This window comes from Gigantopelta aegis, chromosome 12 (assembly GCF_016097555.1).
Source record: "Gigantopelta aegis isolate Gae_Host chromosome 12, Gae_host_genome, whole genome shotgun sequence".
Taxonomy (NCBI): Eukaryota; Metazoa; Mollusca; class Gastropoda; order Neomphalida; family Peltospiridae; genus Gigantopelta; species Gigantopelta aegis.
In genome coordinates this window covers 18074835-18097992 of record NC_054710.1, presented here as the reverse complement: position 1 = coordinate 18097992, position 23158 = coordinate 18074835, and the positions used below count along the sequence as shown (strand labels likewise).

At 37.9% G+C, this 23158-nt stretch overlaps 1 protein-coding gene across 2 annotated transcripts in view; it reads right to left on the bottom strand.

Annotated features, from left to right (window-relative positions):
* LOC121386640 (multidrug resistance-associated protein 1-like) overlaps window positions 1–23158 on the bottom strand; it is a 111745-nt gene that overhangs the window by 43120 nt on the left and 45467 nt on the right. For both annotated transcript variants that reach the window (XM_041517610.1, XM_041517611.1), the window contains exons 14-21: window positions 19585–19731; window positions 18141–18225; window positions 12795–12864; window positions 11300–11426; window positions 10739–10915; window positions 6691–6858; window positions 5145–5334; window positions 1175–1253 (exon numbers count right to left, since the gene is read on the bottom strand). In XM_041517610.1, coding sequence (XP_041373544.1) covers window positions 1175–1253; window positions 5145–5334; window positions 6691–6858; window positions 10739–10915; window positions 11300–11426; window positions 12795–12864; window positions 18141–18225; window positions 19585–19731 — 1043 coding nt within the window. The remainder of the gene's footprint in view (window positions 1–1174; window positions 1254–5144; window positions 5335–6690; window positions 6859–10738; window positions 10916–11299; window positions 11427–12794; window positions 12865–18140; window positions 18226–19584; window positions 19732–23158) is intronic.

The window sequence follows — 23158 nt, the reverse complement described above, 5'->3', positions numbered from 1 at the left end:
TGACTGTTTCTTTTGGGGGGGTGGTCTTAACCTATAACAACAGGAAACCCTGGATGTTTCCAAAGAACCTATTTATTCATGGATGTTCATCGAATCCTGGCCCGTGTGAATCTGAGCCAGAAACCTGCTGGTGAAGTGTTTGATGTTCCCTGAAAATTCAGGAGGTGATCTTCTCTTCTATAAAACGGGGGAGAGTGTGGTGACTCGCGACCAGTCGACGACTGGATGTCGTTGTTGGAAATGGTCAGCCGCCTGACACCCCTGGAGACGGAAAGTCTACTGGTGCCTCACCATGTAGAGCTTGGCGGGAAAAAGGGACCCACCCATTGGACAAGGAACGTCACGTGGGCAAAGAAATGCAGCAGACGATTCTGGAAGGCCAAGCCCGGTCTCTTGCGACTGAACCGTAACCCGGACAGAAGCATACTAATCCAGATAATCCGCTAAACCGTAAGTACCCCTTAATTATAATCTTAATACTCGGATAAAGTCACAACAGAGACGAATCCTGCTACATTTTTCTATTAGCAGCAAGGAATCTTTTATATGCACCATCCCACAGACAGGATGGCACATACCACAGCCTTTTATATACCAGTCATGGTGCAATGGCTGGAACGAGAAATAGCCCAATGGGCCCACCGACAGGGATTGATCCTATACCGACTGCACATCAAGCGAGTGCTTTACCACTGGGCTACGTCCCACTCCCAGAATGAATAAGTAAAACAATTAGTTACTCACAGTTCTAATTCTGTTTTATCATCAGTTACACTTGTATCAGACGTGATCCGCTCCAGAATGAATAAGTAAAACAATTAGTTACTCACAGTTCTAATTCTGTTTTATCATCAGTTACACTTGTATCAGACGTGATCCGCCCCAGAATGAATAAGTAAAACAATAAGTTACTCACAGTTCTAATTCTGTTTTATCATCAGTTACACTTGTATCAGACGTGATCCGCCCCAGAATGAATAAGTAAAACAATAAGTTACTCACAGTTCTAATTCTGTTTTATCATCAGTTACACTTGTATCAGACGTGATCCGCTCCAGAATGAATAAGTAAAACAATTAGTTACTCACAGTTCTAATTCTGTTTTATCATCAGTTACACTTGTATCAGACGTGATCCGCCCCAGAATGAATAAGTAAAACAATAAGTTACTCACAGTTCTAATTCTGTTTTATCATCAGTTACACTTGTATCAGACGTGATCCGCTCCAGAATTTTACTCCTGATTTCCTGGACTGCAATCAAACACATCATTAGTTCCTACCTCTCTTCACAGCACAAACCAAGACAATATTCAGGTTTTAGGACAAACTCCATTTAGTTTCTTTTAACATTTATTATATAATTATGTAGATTATTTTGTTCTTAAAACTGAAAACAGTAATAACTATTAAAGTGGCTTTCTTATTATGCCAACTTGTTGCATGCAATTTGTCGTTTCTACAAAAATCGTAACGAATAATACTAAAGTTGTTCTGATTTGGATGTTCTCACTGTACGATTTGATCGTAGGCAACAAGTCGGTGCAACTTATCACATAATGAGAACGCCCCTTAAGAATAGTTACTATGGGATAAAAACATTTGATAAGCTTAACCATAGACCTCTATTATTACAATTCACACTAATCTCTTGGATCTCTCCACGCATACGCATACCTACATCACATGTTGATGATCACCAGCAGTACTTTTCCATAAAGACCCATCTCAAGTACACACGGTCTTGTATTAACAAATCATTCAGAATACAGACCTCTGAGAACTGAGATCTGGCAATGTATATAAATCATTTGTGGATCATGCAGTCAGGTAACCCACTTTATGTTTGTGGAACCCATTTTACAATGAAAATGGAGTGTTAAATACGATGTGCAGACAATCAATATATTATGCAAAACTGGACTTTTATGAGCAATGTGTAAACAAAAAACCAGTTTTGGCTCTGTCTGTCTGTCCGTCCGTCTGTGTCTGTCTTCCCCCATACCCTCTTTCTGTGCCTAAACATGTTTGCTCTGTTTCTAGTTCTGTCTGTTCATCTCTGTCTGACTCTCTATCTGTGTGTCTGTCTCTAGTTCTGTCTGTTCATCTCTGTCTGACTCTCTATCTGTGTGTCTGTCTCTAGTTCTGTCTGTTCATCTCTGTCTGACTCTCTATCTGTGTGTCTGTCTCTAGTTCTGTCTGTCTGTCTGTCCATCTCTGTCTGACTCTCTATCTGTGTGTCTGTCTCTAGTTCTGTCTGTTCATCTCTGTCTGACTCTCTATCTGTGTGTCTGTCTCTAGTTCTGTCTGTTCATCTCTGTCTGACTCTCTATCTGTGTGTCTGTCTCTAGTTCTGTCTGTTCATCTCTGTCTGACTCTATCTGTGTGTCTGTCTCTAGTTCTGTCTGTTCATCTCTGTCTGACTCTCTATCTGTGTGTCTGTCTCTAGTTCTGTCTGTTCATCTCTGTCTGACTCTCTATCTGTGTGTCTGTCTCTAGTTCTGTCTGTTCATCTCTGTCTGACTCTCTATCTGTGTGTCTGTCTCTAGTTCTGTCTGTTCATCTCTGTCTGACTCTATCTGTGTGTCTGTCTCTAGTTCTGTCTGTTCATCTCTGTCTGACTCTCTATCTGTGTGTCTGTCTCTAGTTCTGTCTGTTCATCTCTGTCTGACTCTCTATCTGTGTGTCTGTCTCTAGTTCTGTCTGTTCATCTCTGTCTGACTCTCTATCTGTGTGTCTGTCTCTAGTTCTATCTGTCTGTTCATCTCTGTCTGACTCTCTATCTGTGTGTCTGTCTCTAGTTCTGTCTGTCTGTTCATCTCTGTCTGACTCTCTATCTGTGTGTCTGTCTCTAGTTCTGTCTGTCTGTTCATCTCTGTCTGACTCTCTATCTGTGTGTCTGTCTCTAGTTCTGTCTGTCCATCTCTGTCTGACTCTCTATCTGTGTGTCTGTCTCTAGTTCTGTCTGTCTGACTCTCTATCTGTCTCTAGTTCTGTCTGTTCATCTCTTTCTGACTCTCTATCTGTGTGTCTGTCTCTAGTTCTGTCTGTCTGTTCATCTCTGTCTGACTCTCTATCTGTGTGTCTGTCTCTAGTTCTGTCTGTCTGTTCATCTCTGTCTGACTCTCTATCTGTGTGTCTGTCTCTAGTTCTGTCTGTCCATCTCTGTCTGACTCTCTATCTGTGTGTCTGTCTCTAGTTCTGTCTGTCTGACTCTCTATCTGTCTCTAGTTCTGTCTGTTCATCTCTGTCTGACTCTCTATCTGTGTGTCTGTCTCTAGTTCTGTCTGTCTGTTCATCTCTGTCTGACTCTCTATCTGTGTGTCTGTCTCTAGTTCTGTCTGTCTGTTCATCTCTGTCTGACTCTCTATCTGTGTGTCTGTCTCTAGTTCTGTCTGTCTGTTCATCTCTGTCTGACTCTCTATCTGTGTGTCTGTCTCTAGTTCTGTCTGTTCATCTCTGTCTGACTCTCTATCTGTGTGTCTGTCTCTAGTTCTGTCTGTTCATCTCTGTCTGACTCTCTATCTGTGTGTCTGTCTCTAGTTCTGTCTGTTCATCTCTGTCTGTCCATCTCGGTCTCTAGTTTGTTCTGTCTGCTTGTCCATATCTGTCTATGTCTAGTTTTGTCTGTCTGTCCATCTCGGTCTCTAGTTTGTTCTGTCTGCCTGTCCATATCTGTCTATGTCTAGTTTTGTCTGTCCATCCATATGTCTGTGTCTCTCTAGTTCTGTCTGTCTGTCCATCTCGGTCTCTAGTTTGTTCTGTCTGCTTGTCCATATCTGTCTATGTCTAGTTTTGTCTGTCCATCCATATGTCTGTGTCTCTCTAGTTCTGTCTGTCTGTCCATCTCGGTCTCTAGTTTGTTCTGTCTGCCTGTCCATATCTGTCTATGTCTAGTTTTGTCTGTCCATCCATATGTCTGTGTCTCTCTAGTTCTGTCTGTCTGTCTCTAGTGCTGTTTGTCCGTCCATCTCTTTGTTTGTGTGTCCCTGTCTCCAGTTCGGTTTGTCTGTCCATCTCTGTCTCTAGTTCTGTGTGTTCATCTACCTCGATCTGTCTGTGTGTCTTTGTCTCTAGTTCTGTCCATTCATCTGTCTGTCTGTCTCTAGTTCTGTCCATTCATCTGTCTGTCTCTCTAGTTCTGTCTGTTCATCTGTCTGTCTCTCTAGTTCTGTACGTTCATCTGTCTGTCTCTAGTTCTGTCTGTTCATCTGTCTGTCTGTCTCTAGTTCTGTCTGTTCATCTCTGTCTGTCTCTAAAGTCCGAACCAAATTGTTAACAACTACGATAAATTACTCTCCTACCTTTAATTACCGTTACATTTCTCCCAAATTTTGTCCACACACAAGTTGTGAAAAAACCATTACAGATTCCACACATGAGACTGTAACGATGTCGTCAGTAACGACTTCGTTGAAATAGCATAGGACAAAATACATGCAGTTTTCTGCCGTCTGCCATTTTGCTTTTTTATGGAATACACTTCAAGAGGGGTGAAAGCCTCCAAAGTATGTGACATAATTAATATAAAATCAATGATCTCTAGTGGTATATTTAAACAAACAAATAATAATAATAAATAATAATATGATGTCATCATGTTTGCTTTTATATCATCACATGTTATGACGTTAGATTAAGTCATATCCTTTCACCCCTCTTTGAGAATATTCCATAAAAAGTCAAAATGGCAGCTGGCACAAAATTACATGCTTTTTGCCCTATACGCTCTCAGCGAAGTCGATATAGGTGACATGGTTATCATCTAGTATGTCGAATCTGTGTCACTGTAATGGTTTTTACAAGATTTCTGTCTGGACAAAATGTGGGTAAAATCTAAAGAAAAATAAAGGTAGGATAGCAATTTATCATAGTTGTTAACATTTTGTTTCGGACTTTAGTTTTGTCTGTTCATCTCTGTCTGTCTCTAGTTCTGTCCATTCATCTGTCTGTCTCTCTAGTTCTGTCCGTTCATCTGTCTGTCTCTAGTTCTGTCCATTCATCTGTCTGTCTCTCTAGTTCTGTCCGTTCATCTGTCTGTCTCTAGTTCTGTCCATTCATCTGTCTGTCTCTCTAGTTCTGTCCATTCATCTGTCTGTCTCTAGTTCTGTCCATTCATCTGTCTGTCTGTCTCAGTAAAATTACTTTCAGGGTCTTCGTCCTCCTCTGATTCGACCTCCTCTGTAAGATACATCTTAAGAAACGAGGAAAAGGCCCCATCATGACTCAGCAGTTGTTCGTAAGAGCCCATCTCGGATATCTGCCCATCTTTAAGCACAATAATTAGATCAGTCCTCGGCAGCCAGTGAATCCCGTGTGTGACCAGCACGCGCGTCTGAAACAATCAACAAGATAAAGCCAGTAACATACAGACACATACAGCCAGTGAATCCTGTGTGTGACCAGCATGCGCATCTGAAACAGTCAACAAGATAAAGCCAGTAACATACAGACACATGCAGCCAGTGAATCCTGTGTGTGACCAGCACGCGTGTCTGAAACAATCAACAAGATAAAGCCAGTAACATACAGACACATGCAGCCAGTGAATCCCGTGTGTGACCAGCACGCGTGTCTGAAACAATCAACAAGATAAAGTCAGTAACATAGAGACACATGCAGCCAGTGAATCCCGTGTGTGACCAGCACGCGCGTCTGAAACAATCAACAAGATAAAGTCAGTAACAGAGCTGTCAACCTGTGGCAATTCTTAGGCATGAAAAAATTAGAAGTCAGGGTCCAGGGTCTGCAGGCTCTTGGTTGGGTCCAGGGCGAAGTTTGTTTTGTTGTTTGTCCAAAATGGAAATCTCTAAAAAAAAAAAAAAATCGAGCGAGTGCAAGTTTTACTAATTAATACGGTTACGCCGGTCATCGGTAGCACCCACGAGTGATTGTTGGTATTGAACCAAGGATGGGTTCAGTATGCTGTATTATTATTAATAGGTAACGAATTCAGAGACCTGCATAATAAACATATAATTCCATTCAGCTCTTAAGTATAAACCACGATTATAAAATATTTTTATTTTTAGAAAAAGTGTGAGATTATAGTAACGTTGTGTGAGAGCGTGATGTTTGTTACAAATGCATGAGACTCACGCCAAATGCGTGAGAGTTGACAGGTATGAGATAAAGACTTTTACATTTTCTATGTAAAATATTGATTGAAGTTTTTAAAATTTAATACAAATTCACAATTCAAATATTTCAAAATACATGTATCTCTCTATTTGTTTATGAAGACTGACCCAATTCATTATAACAAGTTTCACAATCACAACTTTAGGAGAAGACAAACCTTCAAATTTAACTTTCAATGTAAAATTTCTATTTAAATATTATAAATTTAATACAAATTCTAAAATATTTCTACAATAGTTTGTAGACAAGGCCCACAGAGGATCATTGTACCCAGTTTCATAACAATCAAATGAAAACTCTATATAGTCCTTTCCACTGGAGACACCTTTAATAATATGGAATTTACTATAAGTTATTTATTTCTGAGCCTATTGTTTTTCAAACTGCACACAAAAATAGTATTTCTTTTTGTTATTTCCAAAACACTTTTACTTTTCTTCTTACGTCAAACCAAACTGAAATTATTTACAATTTGGGTTTTTTAGGAGGATGGAGCGGATTAGAGAAGAAAGAGTTTGAAATTTTCCATTTCTGATTTAGTCTTGCTAACCTTGTTCTTGAGAAGTCCTTTCTCTGATATGAGCTCGTTAAAGATGTGTTTGCCCACGTGCGAGTCGACGGCACTTAGCGGGTCGTCCAGCAAGTAGATATCAGCGTTGCTGTACACGGCACGGGCCAGGCTCACTCGCTGTTTCTGCCCACCACTCAGGTTTATACCCTGTTGACAAACACAGTGTCAGTTAATGATTGTCGGTTATTTCTTTTAAAGGCATACTGTCATGGATTTAAGGACCGTATTTCTCTAAAAATGGATAATAACTAAAAATTACATTAATTGTTGGAAACCAAATCTAGCTATTGCATTACCTTAAAGGTAGACTAAACTCCAACAAGAGCCTTATGTGTTGGAAAGATGCATACCCGGACCACCAACACATACTGACACTTTAAAGGTAGACTAAACTCCAACAAGAGCCTTATGTGTTGGAAAGATGCATACCCGGACCACCAAGACATACTGAGGCTTTAACAAATGAAACACGCGTAATTTTAAAATTAATAAAAAAAACTTGATTATTCCTGCTAACTGGGGGCAGCCATTTTGTTTTGTTTTTGTGACATCCGGTGGTATAGCTTGGGGCGAAGTGAAGTCAGCTGAGTTCCAACATCTCTATTATGCACAGTGTAAACAAATGCTCTAATTTACGACAAGGCACTTCGCTTTCATCAACCTGACTTGTAAACCAACATAAATGACTTGATAGTATAATAAACTATTTAACTAAATATATTTCAATTTGCATCAATATAACGAAATGGAGTTATAGTTTGTTTTTATGTTTTTTTTAAATCCAAAGAAAAAATGCATATTATTAGGCCTATTGGTAGGATACGTCCGAGCAAAAACGACCACTCACGATACCCAAGTGATAATTTTCTTTTCTCTGGGACTATGTAATTGGTCAGTTTTATGATTTTAGATGGGTAAGTCTACTTAATCAAGGGTTTTACAGAATTACTTACAGTATTAAAGCTGGTAAAGTCCATTACGATTTGAGGTTATCACACAATACCCTGTGATCTTCATAAAAGAGGCACGTCTTTTTAGTGTGTCTAGACACAGTGTCTAGGGACCGTCTAAATATACACCTGCCAATCAAGAACCACAGGTACAGGCCACGGAAAGAAAATACCAATTAAGCAAGAAAACACTCCGACTATTATTTCAGTACGTGGGTTAATTTATATACAAAATATAATACAGTTATTTCAACACTTTGACAATGGTGGTTTATTTTGTATTGAAAAATAAACCACATATACATGTTGCTGTGTTACTGGGATGAATATTATTACAGAACATTGCGATGCATCCGCAAAAATCAGGTGTTTTTTGTTTCTTCATTTCGAAGACCAATTCCAGATGTGACACGTTAGGTATTACGTAACCACCAGCTCGCCAGAGGGCGTATTCACTGGGATGGTACAAAATGGCTGCGCCCCTTATATATAATAGCCGTCACATTTACCCATTTTATTAATTAACTATACGATTATACTTGTTGATATTAAGCAATAATGTGCATTATGTATTGTTGAATATGCACACCAGTCTAAAAGCCTTGCTTTAGCATTCCTTTAACTGAACGATGATGGAGTGAAATCCATGTCCACCCTTTTGGCAATTTTAGTTTTGGAATTATGGACCATTGCCATAATTCAATTATTTTTACAAAATGTCATTAATAAATGGAGTATGGTGGTTATGAAGATGGTTGAATAAAGTACATTTAGGGACAAATCAAATTATTTTTGTTCAGGTAATATTTTGTTAGACCATTAAATAGGTCAGTGGTCTGTGACAGTATGCCTTTAAGTTCTTCGGGGTATGAACAACAACAAAAATCAGCCACAAACTGTGTGAATGATAATCTGTGAAGCCATTCTCACATAAGTTTGTAGATGATTTTTTTTTTTTTTTTATACACAGATGAACGTAAAAGAAATAACAGACAATCCTCATAATTAAATTTAAAACATTCATGTACTTACAGAGAATAAAGTTAAAAGTTCATATTTTATTTTGAATTATTTTTTTCTGGTTCTTAAAAATAAAGCTCAATAACACAAACTATCAATATAAAATGACGTCATCAGATATGATGTTCCCATTGAATGTCTGTTGCTATGGATCACTGTTGGTACTTGTGAATCACTATTGGTGGTTGTGGATCACTGTTGGTAGTTGCGGATCAGTTGGTGGTTGCATGTGGATCACTGTTGGTAGTTGTATATCACTGTTGGTGGCTGTGATGGTTGTGAAACACTGTTGGTTGTGGATCACTGTTGGTAGTTGTATATCACTGTTGGTGGCTGTGATGGTTGTGAAACACTGTTGGTTGTGGATCACTGTTGGTAGTTGTATATCACTGTTGGTGGCTGTGATGGTTGTGAAACACTGTTGGTAGATGTGGAACACTGTTGGTAGTTGTATATCACTGTTGGTGGCTGTGATGGTTGTGAAACACTGTTGGTTGTGGATCACTGTTGGTAGTTGTATATCACTGTTGGTGGCTGTGATGGTTGTGAAACACTGTTGGTTGTGGATCACTGTTGGTAGTTGTATATCACTGTTGGTGGCTGTGATGGTTGTGAAACACTGTTGGTAGATGTGGAACACTGTTGGTAGTTGTATATCACTGTTGATGGCTGTGATGGTTGTGAAACACTGTTGGTAGATGTGGAACACTGTTGGTAGTTGTATATCACTGTTGGTGGCTGTGATGGTTGTGAAACACTGTTGGTAGATGTGGAACACTGTTGGTAGTTGTATATCACTGTTGGTGGCTGTGATGGTTGTGGATCACTGTTGGTAGATGTGGAACACTGTTGGTAGTTGTGGATCACTGTTGGTGGTTGTGGATCACTGTTGGTGGTTCTGATGGCTGTGGATCACTGTTGATTGCTGTCGATCACTGTTGATTGTTGTGGATCACTGTTGGTAGTTGTGAATCACTGTTGGTGGTTGTGGATCATAATTAGTAGTTGTGTATCACAATTATTAGTTGTGGGTCACTTTTGGTAGTGGTGGATCACTGTTGGTGGCTGTGATGGTTGTGGATCACTGTTGGTAGTTGTGGATCACTGTTGGTGGTTGTGCATCACTGTTGGTGGCTGTGGATCACTGTTGGTGGCTGTGGATCACTGTTGGTGGTTGTGGATCACTGTTAGTGGTTTTGGATAACTGCTGGTGGTTGTGGATAACTGCTGGTGGTTGTGGATCACTGTTGGTGGTTGTGGATCACTGTTGGTGGTTGTGGATCACTGCCGATTGTTGTGGATCACTGTTGGTAGTTGTGGATCACTGTTGGTAGTTGTGGATCACTGTTGGTGGTTGTGGATCACTGCTGATGGCTGTGGATCACTGTTGATTGCTGTGGATGATTGTTGTGGATCACTGTTGGTAGTTGTGAATCACTGTTGGTGGTTGTGGATCATAATTAGTAGTTGTGTATCACAATTATTAGTTGTGGGTCACTTTTGGTAGTGGTGGATCACTGTTGGTGGCTGTGGATCACTGCTGGTGGCTGTGGATCACTGTTGGTAGTTGTGGATCACTGTTGGTGGTTGTGGATCACTGTTGGTGGCTGTGGATCACTGCTGGTGGCTGTGGATCACTGTTGGTAGTTGTGGATCACTGTTGGTGGTTGTGGATCACTGTTGGTAGTTGTGGATCACTGCCGATTGTTGTGGATCACTGTTGGTTGTTGTGGATCACTGTTGGTAGTTGTATCACTGTTGGTAGTTGTAGATCACTGTTGGTGGTTGTGGATCAGTGTTGGTGGTTGTGGATCACTGCTGGTAGTTTTCGATCACTGTTGGTAGTTGTTTTCCATAAAATGTCTACATACGCTGGCTGATTATCTTTATTACATGTATGTACATGCAGTACTGTTTCTGATCTGTAGATATGACACAATTCACACCTTTTGTGAAATGATCTGGATCCCATACTGCCTGTATCTGGGAAAACAATCCCTCCCAAGTGAAATTACTAATCAATCAGCTTTAAATGTAGAACCGTAATAGAATCTGACCTTTTCTCCAATTTCTGTGAGGTCTCTGGCTGGGAGAATGTCAAGGTCAGGGGTCAAGGCACAAGCATCAATGACCTTCTCATACTTGGAAAGGTGACAATCAGACCCAAACAAAATGTTGTCCTTAATTGTTGCATTCTGAATCCAGGCTTCCTGTGGAACGTATGCCACTGATTTCTGAAATACATCAATTGAACAACATGAACCAAGCCATGTGCAGTGAGATGAATGGAAAAATAATATAATGTTTTTCAGTTAATTACAACTATTTGCTTTTAAGCTTACAACTAATTTAATAAAATGGATATTTAACTAGAATGGCAGAGCTATCAGCAGAGTTTTATTAAAACTATAGGTGTGTTTGTATTGTACATTAAGAAATGTTATAATATGGTAAAGACTAATTACACTATGGCACTGAGCTATATTTATGCCCATTATTTAACAAAAAACTGTTACAAAATCAGTTTCAAGAATACGTTGGTATCTACATGTACTTTTAAGAAAACTGATACAATATCTTGTGTGAGTGTAACCACCAGTATATATGTGTGTACCTACCTTTAAGAAAACTTTTCCTTCCAGTTTGGTCATCTCCCCGAGAAATGCCGATAACAGCGATGACTTGCCTGACCCCACCTGACCCACGACAGCTATCAGCTGACCTTCCGCAATCTGCAGATTGATCCTGTGAAAACACACAATTAGCCACTTGGAGCAAAATACACAGGACTATAGTAATACCACTGACAGTATGTCAAAATACACAGACTATAGTAATCACACTGACATTATGTCAAACTACACAGGACTATAGTAATCACACTGACATTATGTAAAAATACACAGAACTATAGTAATACCACTGACATTATGTCAAACTACATAGGACTATAGTAATCACACTGACATTATGTCAAAATATGCAGGACTATAGTAATCACACTGCCATTATGTCAAAATACACAGGACTATAGTAATCACACTGACAGTATGTCAAAATACACAGGGCTATAGTAATACAACTGACATTATGTCAAACTACATAGGACTATAGTAATCACACTGACATTATGTCAAACTACACAGGACTATAGTAATCACACTGACAGTATGTCAAATAACACAGGACTATAGTAATCACACTGACATTATGTCAAACTACACAGGACTATAGTAATCACACTCACAGTATGTCAAAATACACAGGACTAATCACACTGCCATTATGTCAAAATACACAGGACTATAGTAATCACACTGACATTATGTCAAAATACATGTACATGCCGACCTGGGCCCCACTCCTCAAAGCGATCTTAGTTCTAAGATCACTTTAAGTACATCAGGTAGTTATATCCTTAAGCTAAGATCACTGTAAGTACATCAGGTAGTTATACCCTTAAGGTGATCTTAGCATTAAGATCAACATAAGTACATCAGGTAGTTGTACCCTTAAGGTGACTTCAGCGCTAAGATCAACGTAAGTACATCAAGTAGTTATACCCTTAAGGTGACGTTAGCACTAAGATCACTGTAAGTGAATAAGGTAATTATATGCTTAAAGTGATCTTAGCGCTAAGACCACCAAAAAGTTAGTTTGTTTTGTTTAACAACACCACTAGAGCACATTGATTTATTAATCAGCGGCTACTTGATGTCAAACATTTGGTACTTTGGATATATGGTCTTGAGATGCAACCCTATACATTTGTCCATTAGTAGCAAGGGATCTTTTATATGAACCATCCCACAGACAGGACAGCATATATCACGACCTTTAATATACCAGTGTCCTGCACCACTGTGGAATTAATATATTGTAACAATTAAATATATATTGGTAATTTTTAGCATAAAAATTGTGAATTTTCAGTGCCACATTCTTTTGGGAACGGGCCTATGTTTGGACCCAGAGATCACCTGGATAAACCCCTGTTGGCCTCCCAATCTAACCCCTTTTCTGTCCCCATCTTGTGCCCATATATTATTGCTCGACCCACCCCAATCACCACCCGTGGTTCACTTTATTTCTTGTCTCTTAAGGAAGACCTACTGTTTTAGAGTCGGTGTGGGCATACTTCTGTCCCAAGTGAATGTTCCATTTTCAACAGTAATAGCGGCATCTGTGAAAAAAGAAAAAAACATTCTGTAAACAAAACAAACATGGCAATAGTTACAGTAAAAATTAAAACACTATATCGTGCTCCAGAACATGTTTCTCATTAACACATGAACCACACTGAATCACAACATTCAATATAAACAGCAAAAATTAAAACACTATATCGTGCTCCAGAACGTTTTTCTCATTAACACATGAACCACACTGAATCACAACATTCAATATAAACAGTAAAAATTAAAACACTATATCGTGCTCCAGAACGTTTTTCTCATTAACACATGAACCACACTGAATCACAACATTCAATATAAACAGTAAAAATTAAAACACTATATCGTGCTCCAGAACGTTTTTCTCATTAACACATGAACCACACTGAATCACAACATTCAATATAAACAGTAAAAATTAAAACACTATATCGTGCTCCAGAACGTTTTTCTCATTAACACATGAACCACACTGAATCACAACATTCAATATAAACAGTAAAAATTAAAACACTATATCGTGCTCCAGAACGTTTTTCTCATTAACACATGAACCACACTGAATCACAACATTCAATATAAACAGTAAAAATTAAAACACTATATCGTGCTCCAGAACGTTTTTCTCATTAACACATGAACCACACTGAATCACAACATTCAATATAAACAGTAAAAATTAAAACACTATATCGTGCTTCAGAACGTTTTTCTCATTAACACATGAACCACACTGAATCACAACATTCAATATAAACAGTAAAAATTAAAACACTATATCGTGCTCCAGAACGTTTTTCTCATTAACACATGAACCACACTGAATCACAACATTCAATATAAACAGTAAAAATTAAAACACTATATCGTGCTCCAGAACGTTTTTCTCATTAACACATGAACCACACTGAATCACAACATTCAATATAAACAGTAAAAATTAAAACACTATATCGTGCTCCAGAACGTTTTTCTCATTAACACATGAACCACACTGAATCACAACATTCAATATAAACAGTAAAAATTAAAACACTATATCGTGCTCCAGAACGTTTTTCTCATCATTAACACATGAACCACACTGAATCACAACATTCAATATAAACAGCAAAAATTAAAACACTATATGGTGCTCCAGAACGTTTTTCTCATTAACACATGAACCACACTGAATCACAACATTCAATATAAACAGTAAAAATTAAAACACTATATCGTGCTCCAGAACGTTTTTCTCATTAACACATGAACCACACTGAATCACAACATTCAATATAAACAGTAAAAATTAAAACACTATATCGTGCTCCAGAACGTTTTTCTCATTAACACATGAACCACACTGAATCACAACATTCAATATAAACAGTAAAAATTAAAACACTATATCGTGCTCCAGAACGTTTTTCTCATTAACACATGAACCACACTGAATCACAACATTCAATATAAACAGTAAAAATTAAAACACTATATCGTGCTCCAGAACGTTTTTCTCATTAACACATGAACCACACTGAATCACAACATTCAATATAAACAGTAAAAATTAAAACACTATATCGTGCTCCAGAACGTTTTTCTCATTAACACATGAACCACACTGAATCACAACATTCAATATAAACAGCAAAAATTAAAACACTATATCGTGCTCCAGAACGTTTTTCTCATTAACACATGAACCACACTGAATCACAACATTCAATATAAACAGCAAAAATTAAAACACTATATCGTGCTCCAGAACGTTTTTCTCATTAACACATGAACCACACTGAATCACAACATTCAATATAAACAGCAAAAATTAAAACACTATATCGTGCTCCAGAACGTTTTTCTCATTAACACATGAACCACACTGAATCACAACATTCAATATAAACAGCAAAAATTAAAACACTATATCGTGCTCCAGAACGTTTTTCTCATTAACACATGAACCACACTGAATCACAACATTCAATATAAACAGCAAAAATTAAAACACTATATCGTGCTCCAGAACGTTTTTCTCATTAACAAATGAACCACACTGAATCACAACATTCAATATAAACAGTAAAAATTAAAACACTATATCGTGCTCCAGAACGTTTTTCTCATTAACACATGAACCACACTGAATCACAACATTCAATATAAACAGTAAAAATTAAAACACTATATCGTGCTCCAGAACGTTTTTCTCATTAACACATGAACCACACTGAATCACAACATTCAATATAAACAGCAAAAATTAAAACACTATATGGTGCTCCAGAACGTTTTTCTCATTAACACATGAACCACACTGAATCACAACATTCAATATAAACAGTAAAAATTAAAACACTATATCGTGCTCCAGAACGTTTTTCTCATTAACACATGAACCACACTGAATCACAACATTCAATATAAACAGTAAAAATTAAAACACTATATCGTGCTCCAGAACGTTTTTCTCATTAACACATGAACCACACTGAATCACAACATTCAATATAAACAGTAAAAATTAAAACACTATATCGTGCTCCAGAACGTTTTTCTCATTAACACATGAACCACACTGAATCACAACATTCAATATAAACAGTAAAAATTAAAACACTATATCGTGCTCCAGAACGTTTTTCTCATTAACACATGAACCACACTGAATCACAACATTCAATATAAACAGTAAAAATTAAAACACTATATCGTGCTCCAGAACGTTTTTCTCATTAACACATGAACCACACTGAATCACAACATTCAATATAAACAGCAAAAATTAAAACACTATATCGTGCTCCAGAACGTTTTTCTCATTAACACATGAACCACACTGAATCACAACATTCAATATAAACAGCAAAAATTAAAACACTATATCGTGCTCCAGAACGTTTTTCTCATTAACACATGAACCACACTGAATCACAACATTCAATATAAACAGCAAAAATTAAAACACTATATCGTGCTCCAGAATGTTTTTCTCATTAACACATGAACCACACTGAATCACAACATTCAATATAAACAGCAAAAATTAAAACACTATATCGTGCTCCAGAACGTTTTCTCATTAACACATGAACCACACTGAATCACAACATTCAATATAAACAGGTAAAAATTAAAACACTATATCGTGCTCCAGAACGTTTTTCTCAAACAAATGAACCACACTGAATCACAACATTCAATATAAACAGTAAAAATTAAAACACTATATCGTGCTCCAGAACGTTTTTCTCATTAACACATGAACCACACTGAATCACAACATTCAATATAAACAGTAAAAATTAAAACACTATATCGTGCTCCAGAACGTTTTTCTCATTAACACATGAACCACACTGAATCACAACATTCAATATAAACAGTAAAAATTAAAACACTATATCGTGCTCCAGAACGTTTTTCTCATTAACACATGAACCACACTGAATCACAACATTCAATATAAACAGTTAAAAAGTTTGTTTTTCTCATTAACACATGAACCACACTGAATCACAACATTCAATATAAACAGTAAAAATTAAAACACTATATCGTGCTCCAGAACGTTTTTCTCATTAACACAGAACCACATTTCTCATTAATCACATGACACAATATAACCACAGTGAATCACAACATTTTATAACACAGAACCACACTGAAAACAACATTCAATATATTAAAACACAGTTAAAAAGTTTGTTTTTCTCATTAACCATGAACCACACTGAATCACAACATTCAATATAAACAGTTAAAAAGTTTGTTTTTCTCATTAACACATGAACCACACTGAATCACAACATTCAATATAAACAGTAAAAATTAAAACACTATATCGTGCTCCAGAACGTTTTTCTCATTAACACATGAACCACACTGAATCACAACATTCAATATAAACAGTTAAAAAGTTTGTTTTGTTTAACAACACCACCAGAGCACACCGATTACTCGCTACATTTTATATGCACCATCCCACAGACAGGACAGCACATACCACAGCCTTTGATATACCAGTTGTGGTGCACTGGCTGGAATGAAGCAATATAAACAAAGAAACAAAATTTGATGTACTGTATAAAAATGCCAAATTTAGACACGTTAAGCAGCATGTTCAACACGTGTTACAATACCCATCCAACATTTTTCTACTTGTTAAAGCTGCTGATCCTAGCTTCCCAGATACATACTACTAACACAAGGATTACCACAAACATGGTGGATTTGCCAAAACGGACAGTTTAAGTAAAGCATTTTAAGTATATACATTTATAATATATGAAGTAATGGTACAATGTTGAATGTAATAAAATTTTATTTTACATTTAATTATTATTTTAAATAAATGATGGGCAGGATGTGAACCAGTGGCATGGCGTTCGCTTGATGCGAGGTTGGTCTGGGATTGATCCCTGTCGGTGGGCCCAATGGTCTATTTCTTGTCCCAGCTAGTACACCATGACTGATATATCAAAGGCTGTGGTATGTGTTATCCTGTCTGTGGGATGGTGCATATAAGATCCTTTGCTATTAATGGAAAAATGTAGTGGGTTTCCTCTCTAAGACTATATGTCAAAATTACCACGTCTGACATCCAATAGTTGATAATTAAAAAACCAATGTGCTCTAGTGTTGTCGTTAAACAAAATATACTTTAACTTAACATATAAATGTTGATGACAAACTAATGAACACATCAGCAGTGAGACCAATGTAATATGAAATGTACTCGACTATCCAAGCCGTGTGTTTGGCCAGAGATGATGTTAACTCCTCAGCCTAATTGTTCCAAACACTAGACATAGGGAATAACTGGTTACTGTCTTAAGATATCGGTTTTATCCTGCGAAGGTTATAATTGCAAATGCAGTGAGGCTCTGGAATCTTACAGGAATAATCGGAAAATCATTATTTATTCCAGTTTCGTGTACGCAAATCGAGTATTCAACCTAGCAAGGCTTTTGCCATATGATGTCATACAAGATGCATGATGTCATTATTGTAAGATGCTAGCTACATTCTGTCACATTAAAAAAGCGTTTCCAAACTCTAATTCATAAATAAATATACAAGTTTTGTATTGTTATCGCAAAACTTACTGTATTTACTGCACTTCAACAAATGATTTAAAGAGTATGTTATTGAAAATCTACTCTGAAATACTCGAGTCGAGTCGGGCTTATGTCACATGATCTATTTTTTTGGTCAGTAACTGAAAATATAAAAATTTATCTAGTCATCATATCTTGCCAATGTATACAGTGATTGCTGGATAAATAAAAGTACTGACCCATGTTGGAATCCCGCTCCACACTGTCCAAATCTAGATCATCAGATCCCAGGAATCGTCCTAGTCGAACCAACGATACTGCACCCTGCAACAAACAAAACAGAGGTTAACACTAGTCCACCCTCCAAACCACAGGACACCATAACAAACAAAACAGAGGTTAACACTAGTCCACTCTCCAATCCACAGGACACCATAACAAACAAAACAGAGGTTAACACTATTCCACCCTCCAATCCACCATAACAAACAAAACAGAGGTTAACACTAGTCCACCCTCCAATCCACAGGACACCATAACAAACAAAACAGAGGTTAACACTAGTCCACCCTCCAATCCACAGGACACCATAACAAACAAAACAGAGGTTAACACTATTCCACCCTCCAATCCACCATAACAAACAAAACAGAGGTTAACACTAGTCCACCCTCCAATCCACAGGACACTATAACAAACAAAACAGAGGTTAACACTATTCCACCCTCCAATCCACCATAACAAACAAAACAGAGGTTAACACTAGTCCACCCTCCAAACCACAGGACACCATAACAAACAAAACAGAGGTTAACACTAGTCCACCCTCCATTCCACAGGACACTATAACAAACAAAACAGAGGTTAACACTATTCCACCCTCCAATCCACAGGACACCATAACAAACAAAACACAGGTTAACACTATTCCACCCTCCAATCCACCATAACAAACAAAACAGAGGTTAACACTATTCCACCCTCCAATTCACAGGACACCATAACAAACAAAACAGAGGTTAACACTATTCCACCCTCCAATCCACAGGACACCATAACAAACAAAACAGAGGTTAAAAGCTTGTAATTTTTGTTTGGGGACACTGTTGGAACACTAGTCAGGTTTGATAAAATGTCAAAAACAATAATTAGCGTGTGTCTATGGGATGGTAGATTATCATACACTTTTAGTTACCTTCAAAATTTGTTTGTTTAATGACACCACTAGATCACACTGATTTATGAATGATCGGCTACTGGATGTCAACCATTTGGTAATTTTGACATATAGTCTTAGAGAGGAAACCTGCTACATTTTGACATATAGTCTTAGAGAGGAAACCCGCTACATTTTGACATATAGTGTTAGAGAGGAAACTCGCTACATTTTTCCCATTAGCAGTAAGGGATTTTTTATATGCACTTTTCCATAGACAGGAAAGCACATACCATAGCCTTTCACCAAATTGTGTTGCACTGCTTGGAATAAGAAAAAAAAACCCAATCAGCTGAATGGATCCACCGAGGTGGTTTGATTCTGTGATGCAAGCACCTCAGGCGAGCATTCGACTGACTGAGCTAAATTCTGCCCCTAAGCTGGATGAATCACTAAGCACAAAAATAACTTAAAATAAAATTTCATTACGGGATGTAGAGCAGAGAGGATGTATGGTAAATACTCACCTGTATGATCAATGGGATGCACATAGGCAGGGCATTGATTGGAATACGTAGGATGTTGAACAATGACACGGAGACAAATGCTTTAGCGGCATCAAGGTGATTATCCTCAGATGATAGAATGTAGGTCGCAAATGTTGCCAGGGTCACCTGAAAACAAATAACGGATGAAAGGAAAGGAATATTTACTGATTTAAAACATATTTCCATTTCATTTCAACTTATTTTCGTGCTTATATCCAATTAAGGTTCAAGCACGCTGTCCTGGGCACACACCTCAGCTATCTGGGCTTGTCTGTCCAGGACAGTGGGTTAGTTGGTTAGTGGTTAGTGAGAAAGAAGAGGGTGTAGTGGCCTTACACCTACCCATTGAGCCCTTAAGAACTTGCTCTAGGTGGGAGCCGGTACCAGGCTGCTAACCCTGTACCTATCAGACTTGTCTGATGACTTAACAACGATGCCACCGAGGCTGGTTTTAAAACATAATAATAGGTAGCCAAGAGAGAAACATACAAAAGTAACAGAATATTTTCTGAGGTACAATATGTCCGCCGGTAGTTTGATAGTTACGTGTATGATTGGATTATAATAAGATGAAGTTTGTTTTCGACCAACTGCTGATGATCGACACTGCACTCATTGAAGAAAGTGGCATCTCATTAATGCTATTGCTCTTTAATAGACAGGGAACAGTTTTGTAGCATGGATACCATGGAGACACATTTATTAATGTGCAGCAATTTATGAAAAGTGGCATGTGATACATTGTCATATAAGTTGTAGTTGCCTGCAAGGTTTGATGTTCCTATATGAATTGATAAGGAAGATAGAGCCCAAACAAGGATTCAATTTAATGTGCATTAAACCGAGAAAAGTCGGTCACAGTGATCTAGTAACGGTATGTGACACAACCTCATCCCAAACTGGTCCAAGTTTGATAGTCCTGCATGCTTCGGTATCCAAAATATGGCCCAGCCAAAACAAGCTAACAGATAAGACTGACAATTTTCCATACCATAATACAACCCATCATACAACTCTTCAGAACATTCTGATCAAATGTACGGTTAGTTTGACACTCTGTCAAGAGAGAAATATCACTGCTGCTTAATATATTACTGCTACTGAACTGCAATGTTCCAGGGTGTTACATGCACCTTCCTGGAACACAATGGGTCTAAAGAGGACAATTAAAATAAGAGTGACAAAGAGGATACGGATGGAGAGATACACGTAGTGAGTGGGTTTGAAAAGAGGGTGAGAGGAGGGTGAGAGGAGGGAGGAGAGGTGAACAAAGACACATACAGACAGACAGAGAGATTATTGTCAGTTCTTCACTGTTTAAAAATACTATTTCTAGATTGCTGCCATTGTACGATTTTTCTGACTAACAGAGCTTATTAAAATTACATATTAAATAAATGTTCTTGTTTATAACAGCAATGTCTGTATATTTAGTGTGTTTCTGGTTCTTGATATTTCTAGACCTCAGGGCTTGAATTTAATGGTGGACAGCAGCAAACTGATGCAATGCTCTAGTCATATTCCTCAGTGCCCTGAAAATTAAACAGTCTAAAGGCCAAACCGGCCCTGCCTCATTTTGCATGTTATTATTGTTTTATTACAAAACCGTGAAACCACTGACACTTTTTTTTTTAATGGGTGCTGCTCTTTCATATTAATACACAATTTTAATCATTACACGTTTAGCACCAAATTTTAAAAGCCTGTTTTTGACACACATGTATTTACAATGCTTATACACAGAAACACAGGCTGTTTTTGACTCACACATGTATTTACAATGCTTACATGTATACACAGAAACACAGGCTGTTTTTGACTCACACATGTATTTACAATGCTTACATGTATACACAGAAACACAGCCTGTTTTTGACTCACACATGTATTTACAATGCTTATACACAGAAACACAGGCTGTTTTTGACTCACACATGTATTTACAATGCTTACATGTATACACAGAAACACAGGCTGTTTTTGACTCACACATGTATTTACAATGCTTACATGTATACACAGAAACACAGCCTGTTTTTGACTCACACATGTATTTACAATGCTTATACACAGAACACAGCCTGTTTTTGACTCACACATGTATTTACAATGCTTATACACAGAAACACAGCCTGTTTTTGACTCACACATGTATTTACAATGCTTATAGACAGAAACACAGGCTTCTTAAAATCAGTCCCTAGTCATTCAGTGAGAAACATGACACAACGCCAGCAAACTCAAGATACATGTAGTTTTCCAAGGTGTAGAATCAGTCCTTAGTCATTCAGTGAGAAACATGACACAACACCAGCAAACTCAAGATACATGTAGTCTTCCAAGGTGTAGAATTAGTCCCTACTCATTCAGTGAGAAACATGACACAACGCCAGCAAACTCAAGATACATGTAGTCTTCCAAGGTGTAGAATCAGTCCCTAGTCATTCAGTGAGAAACATGACACAACGCCAGCAAACTCAAGATACATGTAGTCTTCCAAGGTGTAGAATCAGTCCCTACTCATTCAGTGAGAAACATGACACAACGCCAGCAAACTCAAGATACATGTAGTCTTCCAAGGTGTAGAATCAGTCCCTACTCATTCAGTGAGAAACATGACACAACGCCAGCAAACTCAAGATACATGTAGTCTTCCAAGGTGTAGAATCAGTCCCTAGTCATTCAGTGAGAAACATGACACAACGCCAGCAAACTCAAGATACATGTAGTCTTCCAAGGTGTAGAATCAGTCCCTACTCATTCAGTGAGAAACATGACACAACGCCAGCAAACTCAAGATACATGTAGTCTTCCAAGGTGTAGAATCAGTCCCTACTCATTCAGTGAGAAACATGACACAACACCAGCAAACTCAAGATACATGTAGTCTTCCAAGGTGTAGAAAAAAGAGAAAAAAAAAGAGAGTAAAGTTTGTTTTATTTAACAACGCCGCTACAGCACATCGGCTATTGGATGTCAAACATATGGTCATTCTGACACTGTTTTTTAGAGGAAACCCACTGTCGACACATAGGCTACTCTTTTACGATAGGCAGCAAGGGATCTTTTATTTGCGCTTCCCACAGGCAGGATAGCACAAACCATGGCCTTTGTTGAACCAGTTATGGATCACTGGTCGGTGCAAGTGGTTTACACCTACCGATTGAGCCTTGTGGAGTACTCACTCAGGGTTTGGAGTCGGTATCTGGATTAAAAATCCCATGCCTCGACTGGGGTCCGAACCCAGTACCTACCAACCAGTAGACCGATGGCCTAACCATGATGCCACCAAGGCCGGTCTAGAAAAGAAAAGGGTTCTGAAGTTGTAAACAGCTATCAATCAGCGTTTGAAATAAGCTCTTGTCCGTTTGTCCTAACAAGAGAACGTCTGCTCTGACAAGCAAAATGGACCTCAATGGTTGTCCTGGTAAAAATGTATAATATTGTTTCATTTTGAGTAACCAAAAACATTTAGACAAGTGAAACTATTGGACAAGTAGATTTCTAGATGCACTTGTCTGGTGGACTAGTAACAAATTCTACTTATTTCTAT